This window comes from Columba livia, chromosome Z (assembly GCF_036013475.1).
Source record: "Columba livia isolate bColLiv1 breed racing homer chromosome Z, bColLiv1.pat.W.v2, whole genome shotgun sequence".
Lineage (NCBI taxonomy): Eukaryota > Metazoa > Chordata > Aves > Columbiformes > Columbidae > Columba > Columba livia.
The window spans coordinates 25,046,643-25,063,443 of NC_088642.1; the positions used below are offsets into that span (position 1 = coordinate 25,046,643).

Here is a 16,801-nt window from a genome sequence, read left to right on the forward strand (position 1 = left end):
CAAAATTTCACAAGAGCTCAAGGCATTTCCAATGTGTCCTAGGTCCCACCATGGGCTGAGAGGCCACTGTGGTGGGAGATAGTTATATTCACAAAAATGTTTTTGTATTTCAAAATTACCTTATCAATGTATTTATACATGACTGCTACTGTGCAGTGTCTTAATCTACTTTAATAGAAAAGTATGGAAGTCACTGTGAGAACAAGCACATAAATGCAGTGTAAAGAAATAAACCTAGTCACTAGAAGCTAATTTGTGAAAAACTGAGAGTGATTGCACTTTTACAGTGTTGTCCGCATAGTAATTAAAATGAAAAGGAAAACAATTTTTATTTAGATGTATGAATGAGTATTTTCTAGCCCTGTTTTTCAGAAGTCTCCAAGTACATTGGGGTAGGGCAGTCAGAATGAGTCAGAAAATAAGAGGCAGAAAAGTAACACTTTACATGTAAGATTTCAGATGACAATGAAACACCTAAGAGCCTGAGTCAAATCTGAACCTTGGGGATTCCAGCAATACCACGCATAACAGAAAAAATAAGGTAGCTATTGCCTTGAGCACATTACAGGGCAGTCTTTATGTTTTGACAAACAAATGCTTGAATGTGTGAAGCAATTCCACAGGTATAATATGCCACCCTCTAGGCTATGTTGTATTTGTCTTCAATGATTTATCTCAAGCATCTCCTTAGGTTACTGACTGTTAACCTGAAATGCTTTTGAAAATTAACTAGGGTTTTCTTTTGTCATAAATAGGAGCAGTATTTGACCATTATTGTTTTCTTGATTTCTATGTGCAATCTGTGAGACAAAAATACATACCAGCAATGGAGGAAGAATTTGGAGGATTTAGTAGAAAAAATTATTTAGTCTGTTAAAGCAAGATCCACTGGAAGAAAGTTTTAGTGCAACAGACGCTCACCCACTGGGAATATTGATTCAATCTATGCAAATGTGTATTTTTTAACCATTCTGATTTTACAGACAAGATTATCCTTTCTAAAATCTTCCCTGTTGTAAGTACTCCTGGGCTGGGGATTATCTTAAAGAGCTCTAATGTAATGTAATTCTTTCCTTTCAGGGAATATGGAGCCATTGATGATGTAGATATTGATCTGCATATTGATGTTAGCTTTCTTGATGTAAGTAATCTAATCACAGAATTACATAATGAACATTAATACCCACTTAGTTCTGCTACACATCAGACTCTCTAGAAAACCACTGAGACTTTTCTTTTTTCAGATCTACTAGTGAACTATAACAAGGGCAAATGTAGAGTCTTATATCTGGGTGGGAACAACCCCAGGCTCCAGTATAAGTTGGGGAACAACCTGTTGGAGAGCAGTGTAGGGGAAAGGGACGTGGGAGTCCTGGTGGACAGGAGGATGACCATGAGCCAGCACTGTGCCCTTGTGGCCAGGAAGGCCAATGGCATCCTGGGGTGTATTAGAAGGGGGGCGGTTAGTAGGTCGAGAGAGGTTCTCCTGCCCCTCTACTCTGCCCTAGTGAGACCACACCTGGAATATTGTGTCCAGTTCTGGGCTCCTCAGTTCAAGAAGGACAGAGAACTGCTGGAGACAGTCCAGTGCAGGGCAACGAAGATTATGGAGTGGAGTGTCTCCCTTATGAGGAAAGGCTGAGGGAGCTGGGTCTTTAGCTTGGAGGAGACTGAGGGATGACCTCATGAATGTTTATAAATATGTAAAGGGTGAGTGTCACGAGGATGGAGCCATGCTCTTCTCAGTGACAACCAGTGATAGGACAAGGGGCAATGTGTGCAAACTGGAACACAGAAGGTTCCACTTAAATATGAGAAGAAACTTCTTCACAGTGAGGGTGACAGAACACTGGAACAGGCTGCCCAGGGGGGTTGTGGAGTCTCCTTCTCTGGAGACATTCAAAACCTGCCTGGACACATTCCTGTGTAGCTTCATCTAGGTGTTCCTGCTCCGGCAGGGGGATTGGACTAGATGATCTTTTGAGGTTGCTTCCAACCCCTTACATTCTGTGATTCCATGATCTTCACGAGTGACTGACACATTATTGACTGCTAATCAGTGGATTTTCCTTTTATGATCACATTGTTAAAATGTTTTGTGGGCTTTTATTTACTGCAGATGTATTTCCTTGCAAACATGCTTTGTGAATGGTAAAGGTTTTAACTGATGTAAATGAAAAACATTTGCTGTTTTGCTGTCCTACACATTAATTAGGTGAAAGGACTTCACAGAGTTTTGAAGGGAAGAAGACCTTAGCTGGAGCTCTCCCATATGCTTCTCAACATCCGCAACTGTTTAGGAAGGGGCTTGAGTAGGAAAGGAGGCACAGGACAGTGGTGCTGTCGGCTGGCAGCATGTCTTCTTTAACAGTTATGGCTTCTCTAACAGTTATGCTGTCATTGATTCTACACTTCCTGACCTCATCTGTGCAGTAATTCCCTGTCTTCTAGATAGAGAATAAAAATCAGTGCTCTTAGGGGTGTCATTAGCTTCACACAGGTACGTCATATTCTCAGGTCAGCACAGCACATAAGATAGTTGTTCATGGATTTTCTAAAATTCAGGAAAATCTGATCGTACCCTGAATTATTTTAATCAGTCTTAAGAAGCAAACGTTTCATTTGCCCTATGTTGTGGGATGAGTTTCCTTTTCATTTTTATTTGGTCCCTTGCTTCTCAGCTTCAAAGCAGTATCTCTTGATAGATGGGAATGTGTCAGCCTGTACTGTAGATGTACTGTTGCATTTAAACCTGTGCTCAGTTTAAATAAGCAAACTCAACAACTGGAAGCAGTCTAGTACTGCTCTTAGGGGCATCATCAGGCTGGCAGTAGTATGTCCTAAGTCTCAAGTTTAGCATTGGAGTAGATACTCCACAACTGAGTAAACGGATGGTGTTTATAACAACCCTAAGGTAGACTGACAAAATGCAACAATTCCTCATGATGGCTTATGATGTCTGTTTTCTTTTTATCTTGAACCAGGAGGAGATTGCTGTGGCTTGGGATGTAATTCGCACAGAGCCTATAATAGTGCGATTGCACTGTTCACTTACACAGTATTTAAATGGTCCAGGTTAGTCATCTGTTTATTCTTCATGTGCCTTGTGTGGTGTCTCACTCTGAGCCATGTGCTAGGTGACAGATAGTCACTCACCGCCAAATCTTTGACCCTGCATGTGCTTAAATCTACTGCTGAGAGCAGTCCCACTGGTTTGAAATTATGCTTACATATATTTGCCTGGCAAGGCCCTCGATAATGACATGGCCATCTAATTTAAACTTTCATAGGTTGATTTTTACAACTTGTTTTCTGGATATCCTTTGAAATGCAACTGCTTCCCATAGGAACCGGGTTTAAGGAATAAATATCTACAGTTTCTAATCTGTGATTTCCTGATTTTGGAAATCAGGATCATCTGCACAGGTGAGATATCACTGATTTGGTATACATACACAGACCTGTGCAGCACATTAATCTGCCCCTTTTCATGCGCCTTTGAAGAATCAGGCCATGATATTATCCTTTTAGCTTCTTATTTCTATGTGGCTGTGTGAACTCTGAGAAACTTTAGATTTGAATGAGTTGTTAAGTAAAGGTTCCTCATGAGAATAAAAATGGTCAGACTCATGAAGAATCAACTGATTTTCAAGATTTGGAAACGTTCATATGCAAGAGTCAACTTCAGATATAATTTTACAGTGAGAAGTCAGAATTAAGTTGCAGTTTGGATCGTAACTTGCCTGGCCTTGGAGGCTTCCAGTACAAGCTGTCAGTTCAGACTTGTATCAGTGGGAGAATTCTGCCTCTGGAAAATGAATAGATATTTCCAGTCATAATATGTTTTGCAAAATCTGTCACAATGAGCTATTTTTATAGGATATGTTGCCTGCTGATGCCATCTATAAGCTATAGTCTGTTCATTCAGATAAGCATTTCTTTACATCAGGTTTTTTTTTTTGCTTGTCTTTGGTATTTTTGTCTGTATTTTATTCCTTCAGTCTTTTTATAAGTATGCAAATCTTAAAATATGTATTTGTCATAGCGGGTAACAGTGTTAGTATTCAGAATATTTCTATCAAAATGTAATTTAAAAAATAAAAAATGCAGCACGTAAGAGAAGGTGAAGCGTGAAGAGCAGCATGCAGTAAGAAATGGCCTAGTGAAGTGAGAAGTAACAACAAGATATCTTCTGCACCATTGACAAGGTTAAAACGGGAAGCTGAGCTTCCAGTCCTGCAGCTGACTGGCTGTGGGAGTGTCTGAGTACCAGAAAGGCAAGATCAGGGCCAGGGGCAAGTGCTTTGCTGATACTGGTTTTATGAGCTCAGCTGCTGTTGCAGCCAGGTCTCTACTTACCGGAAAAGGACAATGAGATCCACCATCTTTAGTATTAACAAGACCCTTTCTCTGTGCATTCCGCTTCTCCCTGAAATATTGTTTAGAGGCCACTGGGCCATAAATTTACGCTGCATCTTTTTCTCCTGTAGTACTTTCTGTACAGAAATACATTTTACTCCAAAGTACAATGGGGAGTATTCATCCCACCTTGTAGCTGTGTAATATCCTTATTTTAGATAGTCATTCTTCTAGTTAATAGCTTGTCTCATTATTGTACTTGTGGGCAGTTTCTCCCACGTGCCTTAGAAACCTGTCTTAGATGAGAATGAATCAGCCTTTGGAGATCCCAGGCTGTCTGCTCTGGCTCTAGAGCTTAGACAACAATTGCAGTCTAGATGTCACACTTTAAGATTGCTGGCCTAGGTATGGTGATCTCATTGAAAATATTGCCCCCCGCTCTACCATGGGTCCTAATTTTGACAATCTAAATAAATTGGTACCCCTAATCAAATCTCTTTTAGAAAAATAGTTGGTTTGTCTTTAAAAGATGAGATTGTGGTTGAATAATAACATTAGAGAAGGGGTATCTACAGGGCTTTGAACTAAGTGAAGTTGTATGGTCAGGTTAGATATATTGTATTTTATTTTTAAATTTAATTTATGAAGGTGAAATTAAATTATAAATTTTGATATTCTGGATAAAATCTGGCTTTCTGGGTGATGAGAATAATATAGGTTTTAAAATATAGATTTACTTTTTCTAATAAAATTAGAACCAATCCCAGATTTTTTTGTTTTCATTCCTTTTTATTTTATTGTAGTCATTACCACCTTATGTAATGTGAAGTATAAAGTCTGTTCATGCTTGTAATATGTGTTGGCTGTTGTCCTGCCTTGAGGACCCGAGGCTCTCTCAACAAGTGCTGCATTCCATCTGCCACTTCTATCTAGTAAACGTTATTAAAGAATTCTAGTAATACCAGGAACTAATTTCTAGTCTTCACATCATACACTTTCACTTTTCTGGCAGATGAATATGGATATACTCATGTTAGGATCAGTCTTGAGAAAAATTCAGGGTAATCTTTGGCCACTATAATTCATATATTAGGCACTTAGAAGACAATTATGGATCTTGTGTGATAACAATCTCAGAAAGAAAGCCCAGACACTAATTAATTCAGTTTGTTCCACTCTATGTTTTCTTCATAGTCACAGAAACTGTAGTATGTAAAGACTGCTTCTTGGCAAGAAGTTCAAGAGATTAGGCAAGATAAATTACCAGTCCAGAGACATTTAATCTGCTGCTCTCTAGTACTTGTATAAAAAGAGTTGGTAGCAAGGTGGGTCTTGGTCTCTTCTCCCAAGTACGAAGGTGATCGGATGAGAGGAGATGTCCTTAAGTTGAACCAGGGGAGGTTTAGATTGGATATTAGAAACAGTTTATTCACCAAAAAGGTTGTCAGGTATTGGAACAGGCTGCCCAGGGAAGTGGTGGAGTCACCATCCCTGGAGATGTTTAAAACACACGTACATATGGCACTGAGGGAGATCATTTAGTGGGACTTGGAAGTAGTATGTTAGCAGTTGGACATAGTCATCTTAAAAGTCCTTTCAAACATAAATGATTCTGTGGTTCTGTGATTCTGTAACATAAAAAACAAAGACACTTTTTCCTGTAATTAAAATTAATGGGAAGAGATGTATTTGGGGAATTAAATTTCTAAAATCCTGATTGGTGAAATTACAAATTACATTATCTGATATTCCAAAAAGTACCATTTGTTTCTTCATAGGCTTAGATAACACATCCACTTTCACCATTGCTTCAATAGCATTGTCTATAGTAAAGGTCCAGATAGAAGCAGGTCCTTAAATATGACTTACATGGTCATGAGTTTTTTATTATTGCTGTAAGTGGGTATATCAACAATATCTCCTTTTTCCGTAGTGCCAACTGTGGATGTATTTCAGATCTCTACTAAGGAAAGATTTGGGCTGGGACATCAGCTGAAAAAGTAAGTCTAGAGAAGTTTAAAACCCTGTTATTAGGCAAATACTGCACTCCTTTTAGTTCCTGGACCACATCAAGTGGAATAAAATTCAGAGATTGTCAAGTTGGTTGGATCAAAGTTTTTTGAACTTGTTTTTCTTTAAATAAAAAAGTAACAGGATTCACCTTTTTAATTTCAGTTTTGACAGTTGTTGCAGAGAGCCCGATTTGTGCTGCCTGCAAGGGTTTTCTGTCACTTTGCTGCCATTTCGGAAGTAAGCTACAGTAGTTCAAAAGACTGTAGCTAAGAGTGTTCAATTTCATGTTTCTGCTTAGACGATGAAGCTTCTGGAGCAGGAATCTTTTTGAGCACCGTACATGCCCTGAGGGGGCTATGCTTTCATGGTGGCCTCTAGGATGCATCACAGTAATTAGGCCATCCACGTTTTGAGGACAAGAGGAAAGAATAGTTGAAAAAAATGTAGCAGTTTCATGTGTTTGTGGTACAATTCAATTTAATCAAATTTTGCTCAGTCATCTTTTCACATATGCTTGTGTATATGTAATAAACTGACAAGAATATAGGCTTTGATATCTGACCATTACAATATTAAGAATGCCTTAAGAAAAAAAGTTATCTTGCTGTTTGGTGTTTAAAGAAATTCAGTGAAGCATTTTCGTAATCTTAGAAATGAAGCAATGTTATTAAAATATCTATGGTACATAACTTTGAAGAAAAAAAATAAAAAGCTCCCCAGACATGAACAGCCTCTTAAAACATTTCAATACTTACACTGTCTCTGATTTGTGCACAGGGTAATTATTAAAGGTTCCCATAAGACATTTTCAAGGACATAGCTGCACAGCCCACAGTTGAGCAGAAATCAGAATACCCAGTAACCCTATGGTCCTTCATGGCTGTGGCAACAGCATGTTCATCTTTGAAGGTTCACTATAGTTTTTATAAAGTCTGTACCAACTTCCACTTCGACTTTATCACTCTAAGACCCCCTCCCACGGCTAGATGAGAGTCACAGAGTAATTTGGCTGGAAGGAACTAGTGGAGGTCACCCAGTGCAACCTCCTGCTCCAAGTAACACTGACTTCAAAGTTAGATTAGTTCATTCAGGATCTCAGGCAGTTAAGCTGTAAATCTCCAGCCTTTGTGGGCAACCTGTTGTACTTAACCACTTTTCTTGTGAATGTCTTCTTTTCATAGCATTTAAGGTTTTTGGCTTTCCTTGTGACCACTACCTTTTACTGTCCATCTCTGGGAAGTGTCTGGCTCTGTCTTCTCTGTAAACATTGTTTGGCTAGTGTAGTATTCAACATCCCTACTTTTATGTTTGTGCCTTAGGAGGACGTGCTCCTATGTGAGCAGTGTGGATGCTGTAGGCTATCTTTGTAGTCACTGGAGAGACAGATGCCTGTAGTCGATGGGATACTTTTGAATCAGTTTGCCTCTAGATCTCCATAAGAGGCTTACCTGCCTAAGTCTTGCAGTGGTTCTTTACGCAGACTGTATTCTCAATAAGAGTTCCATGTAAATTGTTTTTTGTGCGGAAAAATAAGCCATTTTGAGGAGCGAGGCACTCAAGTGTCAGTCCCCATACAGGACAGAAAAATTCTGCCTGTCGAGTGAGGACATTGCATCATATTGCTTACACGGTGAAAAAACAGACCCTAGTATTAAAGTGAGTATGTCTTGGCTAGGATAAGAAAATATTTTTTTCTTTCTTAATTTGCAGAATCATGCAGACATTTGTTACACAACAGTGGAAGAACAGCAAAGAGAAATCTAGTTGTACGCACAATAAGAAGGTGTCTGACAAAAAGGTGAAATCCCCTCTGCACATCTTTTCTACATTGCGCAGGTAATAGCAAGGAAAATGAGCTGTTTCCACCATATCCTGTTCAAAAACCACGGCATACTTCACAAGGTGAAATGTTGACTTTTCTCCACAGAGAAGTGCTCTATTTATATCTTACCTCATGGGTTTCCAGTCTTTGCCTTGTTTCACATCAAAAGTGAACTAGGTACTACTGCAGCTTCTAAGACTATTTGAAGGCAGAGCATTTCAGTGCCCTGCTCTCTGAAACAGCCGTGTTTCATCTAGAATTGGAAATAATTAATTTTATATTATTTAACTTGTTTGTATCTTTACTAGCTTGATAGCACTAGACAATTGAATACCAAGAATATAAATCTAAGTCATATATACAATTAATGTATAACATATATATATTCTATATTATATAGATATAAAAACATTTTGTGGCTGTCTAGCTGTTCTTTCCACAGCTATGTGTATTTTTAATTTTTTAAAACTAGAATGGTCATTAATGAGAGACTGATTTTTAGAGTTTCTGAGCACTCATCCCTATCCACTCTTCGAGTACATGAATGTTCACCACTTCTGAAATACAGGCATGGAAGCTCAAAGAACAAAGACATTAGAAACATAAGAAATAGTTTGTGAATAGTTCATTTGAATTCATTATGATTTCTGCCAGTTACTCATACACTTAAGTGTATGTAAAATCAGGCTCTGATTATGCTTCTTTCAGGAATGTGACTGTATACTCGAGCATGTTTTTTTGCTTATGAAGGGTTGACAGATCAGCCCTTCTGTGAATTTGAATTGAATGGTTCTTTGAACAGTCCTTCTTTTCCGATGAATTTTGGCATTCTAAATTCCTTGTATAACAAAGAGAGGGAGTACAGTGATCACTCACATTGAAAAAGGGGGAAATGTCAAAGATGACAAAAGACTATTTGTGTTTTCAGAGGCAGAAGAGGAAGGTGTTGTTTTGACTAGAAGGCTTACCCATTCCTTACCATGCCACGCACCACTGGCTAGTGCAGGCTGTAGTTTGGGGTTTGGTTTTATTCAGAAGGGCCAAGCAGAACACATCCCGATCTCTCCCCTCCTGATTTAGCTGCTACTGCAGTGCCTTTCCAAAGAAGGCTCGACCCAAATGCAGGGACCCCTTCTCTCCCTAGAGCACCATTCCTACCTCCTGTCTGCAGGAGAGTGGTAGGGAGCCAACCACAGCAGTGAATCAGTGACCTCCACATGCATTTTCTGCTGCCACCACGTGCTAACAGGGTGAGGAAACCTGCCAGCATCTCCTCCTGGAGTTTCACTTCTTTGCTATATGATCCAAACCCCAAAAATACTCCAAACATTAGGGCTGCTTATAAAGCATAAAAAAATTATTCAGCATACCCGTTGCATGTTCTTGCTTTGCAAGAACAGGGAAATGTGAACCTTCTAGAGATGTGACAGTTCATGTGAATGTTGTTCTGTAAAAATCTTATGTTCTTTACTTTCTGTGTTCATAATTTATGTCCCGTACATTCTCATTTCTGTAATAGTACTACAGAGCTAGAATTTGTCTAAAACAGGAAAGAAGGGCACCAAATTGTCTTGCACAAATCACCCAGATTTTTATGAGGTTTTTTAAAAAAATTATTGTCTTCCACAAATCACCCAGATTATTATGAGGTTTATTAAAAAAATGTTTATTTCAACTGAGTCAAATTGGATTTACTGCCTACAAGTTTCATTGCTCATTTTATCTTCCCATTGGATCTGAACATAGAATTTGTTATGCTGTGTCCAGAAGATAGTAACTTTAGTGGAATCATGCCATGATGATTACATAGGAAAGATAGATTTTGATAAGGAAAATGTGTTGTGATCTCATGTGAAATATGTGGATTTCATTTCAAAGATAATTTTCTGAATAAATGGTTTGTTTACAGACATAGGGACCTTTACAAACAGCTCTGAGGACATAGCTCTGACTTCTATCTAAGCAGCTAGTTATCTTTTTGATCAATGAGTTTGTGTGTAAATAAGAGTAGGATGTCAATTTGGTATTGGAAAACTAGTCCTTCATACAGTTGCTGATTTTCTTAATATTGGGCTTTGTTTATCACTAGTGAAATGCATAAAAACAGGATGCTTAAAAATTTTCAATACATAAATGTGGTCTTCCTTGATTTGTACAAGGTTTTGATTGTTCTCCAACATTGTCTTCTTTATTTTTAAGGTCGCCAAGTTATCCTCCACCTGGCTGTGGTAAAAATAAATCAAAACTGAAGTCAGAACAGGATGGCATCTCCAAAACTCATAAGCTGCTGAGAAGGACTTGCTCTAGCACAGTAAAGGCGGAGGATATGTGTGCCACAAAATCTCACAGAACCTTTGGCCGTTCATTGTCAAGTGACCCTCGGGCTGAACAGACAATGGCTATTAAATCGCACAAACTCTTGAACCGTCCTTGCTCTGCATCCATCAAGCAGGAGGAGTGCATCACTTTAAAGCCCCATAAGCTGTTAAGTAGATCATGTTCTGGGGATCCTCGATGTGAGCACAACAGCACCTTGAAGCCCCACAAACTTTTAAGCAGGTCCTGCTCCAGTAATCTTAGAATGGAAGAACTCGATGGATTGAAGAATCACAAATTACTCAGCAAGACTTACTCCAGTGCCCCTAAGTCATCCAAAATGGAGCCTTTCAAGGAGTCCACCATGGCAGAGAGCAGGAGGCTCTCTCTTACCTCAGGGCTTATTGGTATCTTAACACCATCTTCATCATCACCTTCACAAGCTGCTGTGCGTAGTAATTTTTTTGTTCTGCTCATGTTCCTCCAATTAGTTTACAAACATGCTGTTTGTAAACATATTGTAAACATATGTTGATGAATAGACTTGATCTATTTAATATATTGGAACACAAAAGCAATGGAGTCAGCTTTCAAAGGAGGATTTAAACAACTGTGCATGCACATATATTTAAGGCATAAAACCAGAATTTGCTTAGGTCAAGAATGATATTTTATATATCAGGTCAAATACAGCTCTGTGTGCAGCTGCTGACCATGGGAAAGGTCCAGTCATCCACTCCCTTCCCTGCCTCCTTTCTTGCTGCAGGAGCTCCTGTGCTGCAAAATTGGCTAGGTCACACAGGTCTTTTCCCATTTCTCTGCTTGCTTCATGGGGGAAGCAACTGTCTGTTGGCTCATTTGGGTGCCAAGTCACATCTCCTTCTGGTCTTTGCATCTGTGATCATCATCATCATACTGGAAGGCATGCAGTCATGATTCATCTCACCTCTTGCACATTTGTGTGTTATGAGAGGTTTAAGCTTCAAACATTCTGGTGGTAGCCAGAGGTCAGGGAAGGAATTAGGCCCACTGTGGCCCGCTTTCTTTCCCCAGAGAAATGACTGACTGGGAAAACAAATGGTAGCACATAATATTAAATTTAAGAAAGATCTCTTAAAATTAATTCTTCTGCATCTACCTCTTAAAAGATGGCTTTTATACTTTAAGGGAAAGAGTGTGTCTCTTTGTGCTCTTTCAAGGCACCACTCTTTCCTGTGTTAGATCTGGGGAGAAGCACTTAGGAGACAGTCCTCTCCACTCCCTTAGCCTGGTAGAACTTTGATAGTGTCTGTGAGAAAAAGCTGATTCTTGCTTGAAATGCCATACATATATTCCAAACAGTGCATTCTGAATAATGAAATGACACTGAGTGTGCTGTGTCTCTTGGTAAATCAGTTTAATAAGCTGTGAGCTATACTCATCAGTTCTAAAAGCAGTGATATACCATCATAAAATCATTTATACACGTGCTCTGTGGCTGGTTCTTGTAACATGCAGAGCAATATTAATTTAAGGTAAGCCAACAGATGTTTTACTTGTCACAGTTTAGAAATTCATTTTTTTCTGAATCAGCAAAGGATGTCTTAACATAGAAAGACTTCTGTCTCCTGAAGTTAACAGGAAAAGTCCCATTGATTTTGATAAGATAATGAAGAGTTGACTAAGTGGTTTCATTACTGATGTTATCAGCTATTAGGAAGAAATGCAAGCCCTGCTTGTCAGTCTATAAAAACTACCAGTAATTTATTGCTAGAATGCATTTACTTTGAGGGAGAATCATCACATACATGGTCAGGTGCAGCTTGACTGATATTAGCGGAAGAGCATCAAGAGTCCATTTCATATTTTACATGCAGGCACCAGATGTAAGGGTGGCCTAAGTGCCTAACTGTGATTCGAAGGCACTGGTATGTGCAAGCGATGAATAGAGACCCTAACTTCTCTTCAGTTCTCAGCTAAAATATTTGAATGTCATACATGAATACAATCAGAATTGTTTCCCAGGAGAATAAATGGAGGACTATCCCAATTAAGCAGTTAGAGAAATGGAAGGAAATAGGCCTATAAACAAACAAACAATCTGAAAGTGGAGCTGATATGGCTCTTATTCAAAACAAGTTTTCATTAAGATAGATGTCAGCCTAGAGGGAATTTTGTACCTTACTGACTCCTATAACAAAAGTTCCTTTTAATTTATGTTGCTGTGTGTTGGAAAAAAAGAAAAAAAGGCAGAAAGAATTTCAGTGGGATTTGAGCACAGAGATCTGTTGCTGTGGTGCTTACAGAAATGAGATCTTCTATAATAAATATTAAACAAAAAAGATTTTCAGCTGTTCTGAAAGTTCAAGGCTAAGCGTATAACCCATTTTTGGACAGACAATATGCAGTTAAAATTTAATGAAAGTTACCAAATGCCAGTGTATTGGAATGAAGTGAAGGCACTGGTGATTCTGTTTGAGATTGAAGTTTTTGGTATACTAAGATATAAAACCTCATCAGATTTAAGAGCTAAAAAGAAGTTCTAAAAATTTGCCCCACACCGAGCAAACAGTGAAAGGATCAGTTATTTCTAAAGGTTGGTTTATGCTAATGAGAGATGGTTTTAGATTCAAATATTGTTTAATTAACATACTTGCATGCAAAAAAGTTACAAATGTTTTACTATTTCTTTATATTTAGTCTAACACTGAAGTTGCCTCAACTTTTTCCTTGCAGCAAGATTATGGTGCAAAATGCATTCCAGTACGAGACCGTGGCTTTCTTGTGCAGGTAGGATTTCCTATCTTAGCCACTTATAAAACACTGTGGAGCATGAGCTGCCTGTTAATTATTTTTAAGCAGATGTTGTTATTCTCATTTTCATTGTTCTCAGACTATTGAATTTGCTGAGCAGCGGATACCAGTATTGAACGAATACTGTGTAGTGTGTGATGAACCCCATGTGTTCCAGAATGGCCCTATGCTGAGGGTAAGTGGTGGGCTTGCTGAGATAAACAATACATTTTGTAATGCCTTAAATAGCAGTGGACCATCCAAACTTGTTATGAAACTATTAGAATATTTCAGATGTGTTTCATCCTAATATCCTTTTAAGGTGCAAAAATGTAATACATATTAACCATATTTTTCTGTAAATTTAAAAAAAATTTACTGCAAGCGAGGAAGATGGAAATCAGGCTTGTAAAGTATCATAGAAACATAAAGGAGGGATGTATTTCACTGAAACACTATTGTGCTTGAGTAGTCACAACCAGATAAGATATACGAATAGCATTGTAATGCTTTCCTTATCCCCTGGCACTCTTTCAAGAGCCCAGGGTCACCTCAGGCCTTGAGTTTTTATCAAGCCATGACCAGAGTATTCAGATACACTGGTGTTAATGCCACAAAGCTGTGAAGATCTTCTGACCTTAGTTGCTCATGGGCCACTGGAATGAGCCGTCCTTGATAATGATAAAAAAAGGCAGTAGACGAAGATGCTCTGTGAAGTGTCTGATCTAGCAGTGACCTAGTCCAGGGGCACTGTTGTGGTTCATGATGCCCAAAGTCTGGCCACTTAGGCAGCTCTGTCTTTCTTTCATTCCTGTATAACTGGGAACCAGGAATTTTGCATGCAAACATTGTACCGTCTCATGCTATTTGTGAATCCATAGTAAAAAGTAGTAAGATTGGTCAGGAAAGACACATCCTGCCTGGAGCTACTGGATCTATGCAGTATGTATTAGTAGAGCATGTATTAGGAGAATAATATTCTTCACCTTTCAGACTGATCTTGCAGTTTAGAATCCTCCTTGTTTCACCTGTCCTGAATCCTATAGAAACCTGAGTAACCTTATAAAATTAACGCCATGGAAAACTGTTTAATACTAGTGTGTGAGTGGTCTGGCACCTCATCTGCCAGTTCCTCCACAATAAGGTGTGTAGCTGCACATAAGTCAAAACAAACGTCGTCTATGATAGATCCATGGAACTAAACTCAGGAAAGTTATTGCTTGCACAGTAGCAGAAGTCACCTCAGCATCATCCCTTGTGACACTCTGTGTCACCACAGTCAAGCATTTCTGACTGCAGGCAGGGTATGCAAATAGGCTTCTAATAGGATCTGCAATACCATCTCAGATAACACTGTGTTAAGTCTTGGTTAAACCTCTGTACTTTTGTAAATCCTATCAGGTGGGGTTTTTCGCCTCTTCAAGCTCATATCTACCTCTTTAAAACATGGGTTTCTACCAGATTTGTCAAAAAACCAAACCCTGACTAGAAGCCTGTAGAAAAGGCATCAAGTACTTGTTGTTCATGTTTGAATGCACTGCTATGCTTATTACCTGTGACGGGATAAGGCAAAGTGAGTAATGTTTGGATAGTGAGTAAAGTTTTGATAATATGATTCTTTAAATGATCGGGTTTTATCTATTGTCCATAGGAAAAAGAAAAAGCAAACAGTAGGATTTATTCCTGTTCACATGATGAACTACTAAAAGACGACAGAATGGAAAGTCATCTGTTCTAAATAAAAAAAAATAATAATTCTTCTTGCTTTTGCACTTTGGAGATTAAAATCCATCAAAATTACTTTTCTCTGTCTTCAGCTTAAAGATAGGTCACTTTAGCTATCTGTTTGAGAGTTTGTCAGCACTTCAAAACAGGGGAAAGTGCGAACATATTTGCCTCTCAACGTATATTGATCATTGCCCTTGCAAGCAGCGTAACGGAGCAAGCTTTGCAAAAATGAAAGGATATCCTCATATAACCCAGGGAGAAGGAGATAGCAGGAAGAAATCTAGCATGCTCTGTGCATGCTTGAATGACTCAATAAGCAATATAGAGCCATTAATGAGTTTGCAGTTCTGTAGAAGGTGAGAAGGGATCTCAGTTTGAATTGAACATGAGCTTGCCAAAGGGTCTTAAGGAAATTTATGCCTCAGTCTACTGAGAACTCTGTCAGAGGCAGCCTAAATTGTAGCATTTATTTACATGCTTCAGCTGCACACATGCATACACATACATACATATATAATGCATATGAAGAGAATAAAGAATGACCTAACAGAAAGAACACTTTATGTTTAATACTGCTGCAACAGCAGATCTCTGAAATACAGTACTTTATTAAACAAAATGCAGAGGACTTTCTTTTAAGACAGGGCTATATGCAATCTAGCCTTATGACAATTAATGGATCCCATATGTAGTATCCCTGGCCTTCATAAAGAGCTTTAGAGTGCTCGTGGTGTTGATACTGCAGGAATTTCACCAGGTTTCTTAATGATCAGAACCTTACTATGGTCTGCTTATATTTTTAGATTCTGTGTCTAGATCCCATTTTCTATAGGTGTCTGTATTTCAAAGACATTACTTAGGCTGTATCTGTAGCTGGTTGTATCACTAAAGATGCTACAGACTAAATAGCTCCGGATGATTCACCAGTGTGTGTATCCTTAATTATGAGTTTCCCTTCTACCTTTTGGACCATTTTTCAACAACAGAGAAGACATATGAATTTATAAAAGCATAGCAAAGTTATTGCTTGAGAAGTTATTTTCTTGATTTTCTGGTGTTTAATGGAGCTTTATGCAACTGCAAAGATTCCAGTAAGGAACTTGATTCTGTAATCCTCCGGTATGTCAGCCTGACACCTTTCTTGAACTATAGTAGTTTAATTAATTGTCTTGAAATGCAGTTTGAAAAATTCAACAATTGCCGTTACACAATAATCACATTCTTTTAATACTGTAAACTCTCACACCTGGGTGTAATTTTTTGTGCTGACTTTTAATGACTTGTGTAATTCAGATGTCTCATGCTCAGGACAGCTGAAGATACCAAGTGAAACTGAGAGATAAGGTTTTTCCTTTCTGCAGGTTTGCATTACAGGCTATGTTTTTATCTTGGTTATAAAGTATCTTTAAATCGATCTCTCTCAGCACAAGCTCTCTTCTCAGTTTTGTGTTTCTTGTTGCTAGATAACTTTTCTGGGAGGTGTTCTGGTTTTAATATCTATTTCAATTGACTTTGCTTTCTTAAAATCTTGACATCTTTCCTGTAAGATAAGAGCAACTTAAACACAGGAAGAGATGTCCTTTTGTATAGCATAATGCAGACACTAGATCCACATGGCAGCCATAGCGTTGTATGGAAGATGTCTGCTGCAGAATGTCTGCATAACACAAATGTATATGTTTGGCTTTATTCTCTTAGAATGGACACCTGTCTTAGTCCGGAGCCTGCAGTACTAATCTAATAATGCAGATTTTCCTTGCTGGTTCAGGGATCCTGTTGCACAAAGGAATC

The 16,801-nt window shown here is 38.5% G+C and overlaps 1 protein-coding gene across 2 annotated transcripts in view; it reads left to right on the forward strand.

Annotated features, from left to right (window-relative positions):
• The window catches only part of PARP8 (poly(ADP-ribose) polymerase family member 8), a 122,407-nt gene that overhangs the window by 72,493 nt on the left and 33,113 nt on the right, over nt 1-16,801 (forward strand). Inside the window, exons 8-14 of one of the 2 annotated variants that reach the window (XM_005500872.4) lie at nt 1,081-1,141; nt 2,985-3,075; nt 6,293-6,359; nt 8,083-8,208; nt 10,394-10,958; nt 13,226-13,279; nt 13,383-13,478. In XM_005500872.4, the coding sequence (XP_005500929.1) occupies nt 1,081-1,141; nt 2,985-3,075; nt 6,293-6,359; nt 8,083-8,208; nt 10,394-10,958; nt 13,226-13,279; nt 13,383-13,478 (1,060 nt within the window). The remainder of the gene's footprint in view (nt 1-1,080; nt 1,142-2,984; nt 3,076-6,292; nt 6,360-8,082; nt 8,209-10,393; nt 10,959-13,225; nt 13,280-13,382; nt 13,479-16,801) is intronic. The other variant, XM_065045182.1, reaches the window with a different exon arrangement.